The following is a 561-nucleotide window of genomic DNA, read 5'->3' on the forward strand; positions in this document are numbered from 1 at the left end:
TGTAAATTTCTAGAAACTTTCAGTAACAGTTTAACAAATAAAGCACATACTGGTTAAGGTTGGTTGTGTAGTTGTAGTTACTGTAGTGCTGTGACCTGTAGTAGTATTTGTTGTGGCTTGGAAAAGACATAAGTAGTGTTTTGTTAATGCAATAACCTGAGCAGCTGTAATCATTGTATCAACTAAAAATGTCACTTCTTTGGTCCCATTTCTTTGGAATAAATTGTATAACACACTTGTCAATCATGTTCCATGTTAAAATAGAATGGATTATATTTTGGAAAAAATAGAACTAGGAGATTTTCTTTCTTTTTGAACCAACATACCTGTGATAGATTGTGGAGTGGAGGTTGGTGTTGTTGTGATATTTGTTGTGTCTGAAAGAGACATATGAAGTGATCTTGTAGTGAATGTAGTGCTGAGACCTGTAGTGGCATTTGTTGTCTCTGTGAAAAGGCAGATGATGCGTTAATGAAGTGAAATGAATACTGCCTGAGATTGTGGCCTCTGGAGATGTTAAGGTTAAGCTACTTTATTGTATTTGTTTTTAGATGGAAGGCT

The 561-nt window shown here is 34.9% G+C and overlaps 1 protein-coding gene across 1 annotated transcript in view; it reads right to left on the bottom strand.

The window, feature by feature from the left end:
• Positions 1 to 561, bottom strand: part of LOC103398603 (adhesion G protein-coupled receptor F5-like) — a 25,106-nt gene that overhangs the window by 18,475 nt on the left and 6,070 nt on the right. The window contains exon 11 of the mRNA XM_025053672.1: positions 327 to 446. Within this exon, the coding sequence (XP_024909440.1) occupies positions 327 to 446 (120 nt within the window). The remainder of the gene's footprint in view (positions 1 to 326; positions 447 to 561) is intronic.

This window comes from Cynoglossus semilaevis, unplaced genomic scaffold, assembly GCF_000523025.1.
Source record: "Cynoglossus semilaevis isolate Cse_v1.0 unplaced genomic scaffold, Cse_v1.0 scaffold476, whole genome shotgun sequence".
In the NCBI taxonomy this organism is placed as follows: domain Eukaryota; kingdom Metazoa; phylum Chordata; class Actinopteri; order Pleuronectiformes; family Cynoglossidae; genus Cynoglossus; species Cynoglossus semilaevis.